The sequence below is a fragment of the Verticillium alfalfae genome, genomic scaffold, assembly GCF_000150825.1.
Source record: "Verticillium alfalfae VaMs.102 supercont1.2 genomic scaffold, whole genome shotgun sequence".
In the NCBI taxonomy this organism is placed as follows: domain Eukaryota; kingdom Fungi; phylum Ascomycota; class Sordariomycetes; order Glomerellales; family Plectosphaerellaceae; genus Verticillium; species Verticillium alfalfae.
The window spans coordinates 363,082-364,913 of NW_003315037.1; the positions used below are offsets into that span (position 1 = coordinate 363,082).

At 51.3% G+C, this 1,832-nt stretch overlaps 1 protein-coding gene across 1 annotated transcript; it reads left to right on the forward strand.

Annotated features, from left to right (window-relative positions):
• Window positions 1–55: 55 nt before the first annotated feature.
• On the forward strand, window positions 56–928 carry VDBG_01582 (branchpoint-bridging protein; the record flags this gene model as incomplete). Its single annotated transcript, XM_003007348.1, has 1 exon — window positions 56–928. The coding sequence occupies one exon, from the start codon at window positions 56–58 to the stop codon at window positions 926–928; it is 873 nt and encodes a 290-aa protein (XP_003007394.1).
• Window positions 929–1,832: the final 904 nt, after the last annotated feature.

Below are 1,832 nucleotides of genomic sequence, written 5' to 3' on the forward strand. Positions count from 1 at the left end.
ATTTCCCATCACCAATGCTGACGGGACAATCCTTCCAGTGGTAATACAGGCTAACATGACCGCCGAGCAACTTGACGCTTACGTGACTCATTTTCGAATTCGAGAAATTACGCACCAACTAACCCTGCCTGACGTCCTGGTAACAAGGACCGCCGAACCAGGCTGGCGCCGGGAGCACTCGCCCGCCCCAGAATATGACACAGCGGGCCGTCGCACGAATACACGCCTCCAGCGGCGTCGTCGAGCCCTTGAAGCAGAACGGCACCGCTGCATCGAGGAGGCCGTCGCCAGGACTCCGTCGTATCAACTACCGCATGACTATCGTCGTCCAAAGGGCTTCGCTGACCGCATATACATCCCGCAAGCCGACTTTCCTGCCGTCAACTTCATCGGGCAGATCCTTGGGCCCAGAGGGGCCACCCTCAAGGCCATGCAAGAGCGTGCCGGAGTGACTCTGGCCATTCGAGGCAAAGGGTCTGTCAAGGAAGGGAGGGGCAGGTCAAAGCCGATAGGGGGCGCTTCTGACGTTTCCAGCCAGCCACTCCACGTTCTCGTCACCGCAATCACACAGCGGAAAGTGGACGAAGGGAAGAGACTGATCCAGGAGGTCATTACTAATGCAGTATCTACACCCGAGTGGCTGAATGAGCATAAGAAGCAGCAACTGCGGGACCTGGCCATGGCCAACGGCACCTTTCGAGATGATGAAGGCCGCGCCAATGCGAGAGCACAAGACCAGGTCTCTCTCAATCCCACCAGAAGCCTCATGAGGGTCGAAAGCAGTCTTGATGTTGAGTTCGAAGGCGAATATGCTAGGCTGATGGAGGATATTCTTGGTTCTAGGGAAGGGTACACTGACACACAGGAGCGGAGCATGGTAACTTTGCCACCCTGGAGGGTAGACCGACTTCGCGCAAAGACAACGTGAGATTATTGACTGGTAGTGCTAACACGAAGCAGGTTCATCGTGTAAACTTGGCCTTTTTGTGCTTGACGTACTGACTCGATCACAGGAGTGCAAGGCTTGCTATATGCACTTTACCTCGTGATGAATTTGATTGAGACCAAACAATGACGTTCTGATTTTGTCCCCGGTGTTTGTCCGACTCTGTACGATGCCTGTTCGCTACCAGAAGATGTTTTGAAGCCTTCTGTAGTCAGGCTTGACAACACGAGCTCACAACCATGGTGGTATTTATGCGACTTCGGCAGCTGCTGCCAGTGGGCGAGCCTTCGAGGACAGACTGGTAATGGAATTACGAGTTCCCGTTCGTGTTGAGAAAAGATCCTGAGACTTAGTGCTGTGCTGTGATGCATACATACCTAGGTAGGTAACTAAGGAATACAAAAGTTAGGTCAAACCCTGCAGTCAAAGATCGAGGGAGAGAAAGCCTGTGTTGTGGCGCACACCGCCGCATGTGGAACATATCTAGAGATACCTACATCAACTCACATAAGGGGTCAGATCTATTCTATGTTCATGGCAGGAGATTTGTTACTCTAATGGTGGCTGCCAGCGCCGAGCACCCTGCTGACAGACCTCCAGGCAACACCGGGGCTGCTAAAGCATTGGCGTTAGCCTAGATGCGTCATCATCAAAAACAAGCATGACCGATATATGATATTCAATGATGTAATTTAATTGATGATTATGGTAGAATCACGATAGATCATCTAACTATCACGCCTAAATAGTCATCATCTGAAAAGGGGCACGAGAATATTCCTCTCTCGACACTATCATGTAGCATCGAGGCATATACCCAAAAGGGGGTTTTATTAACACATCACCTGCTGCTCCATGGAATGCTCGCAATGAAGAGTTTTACTTC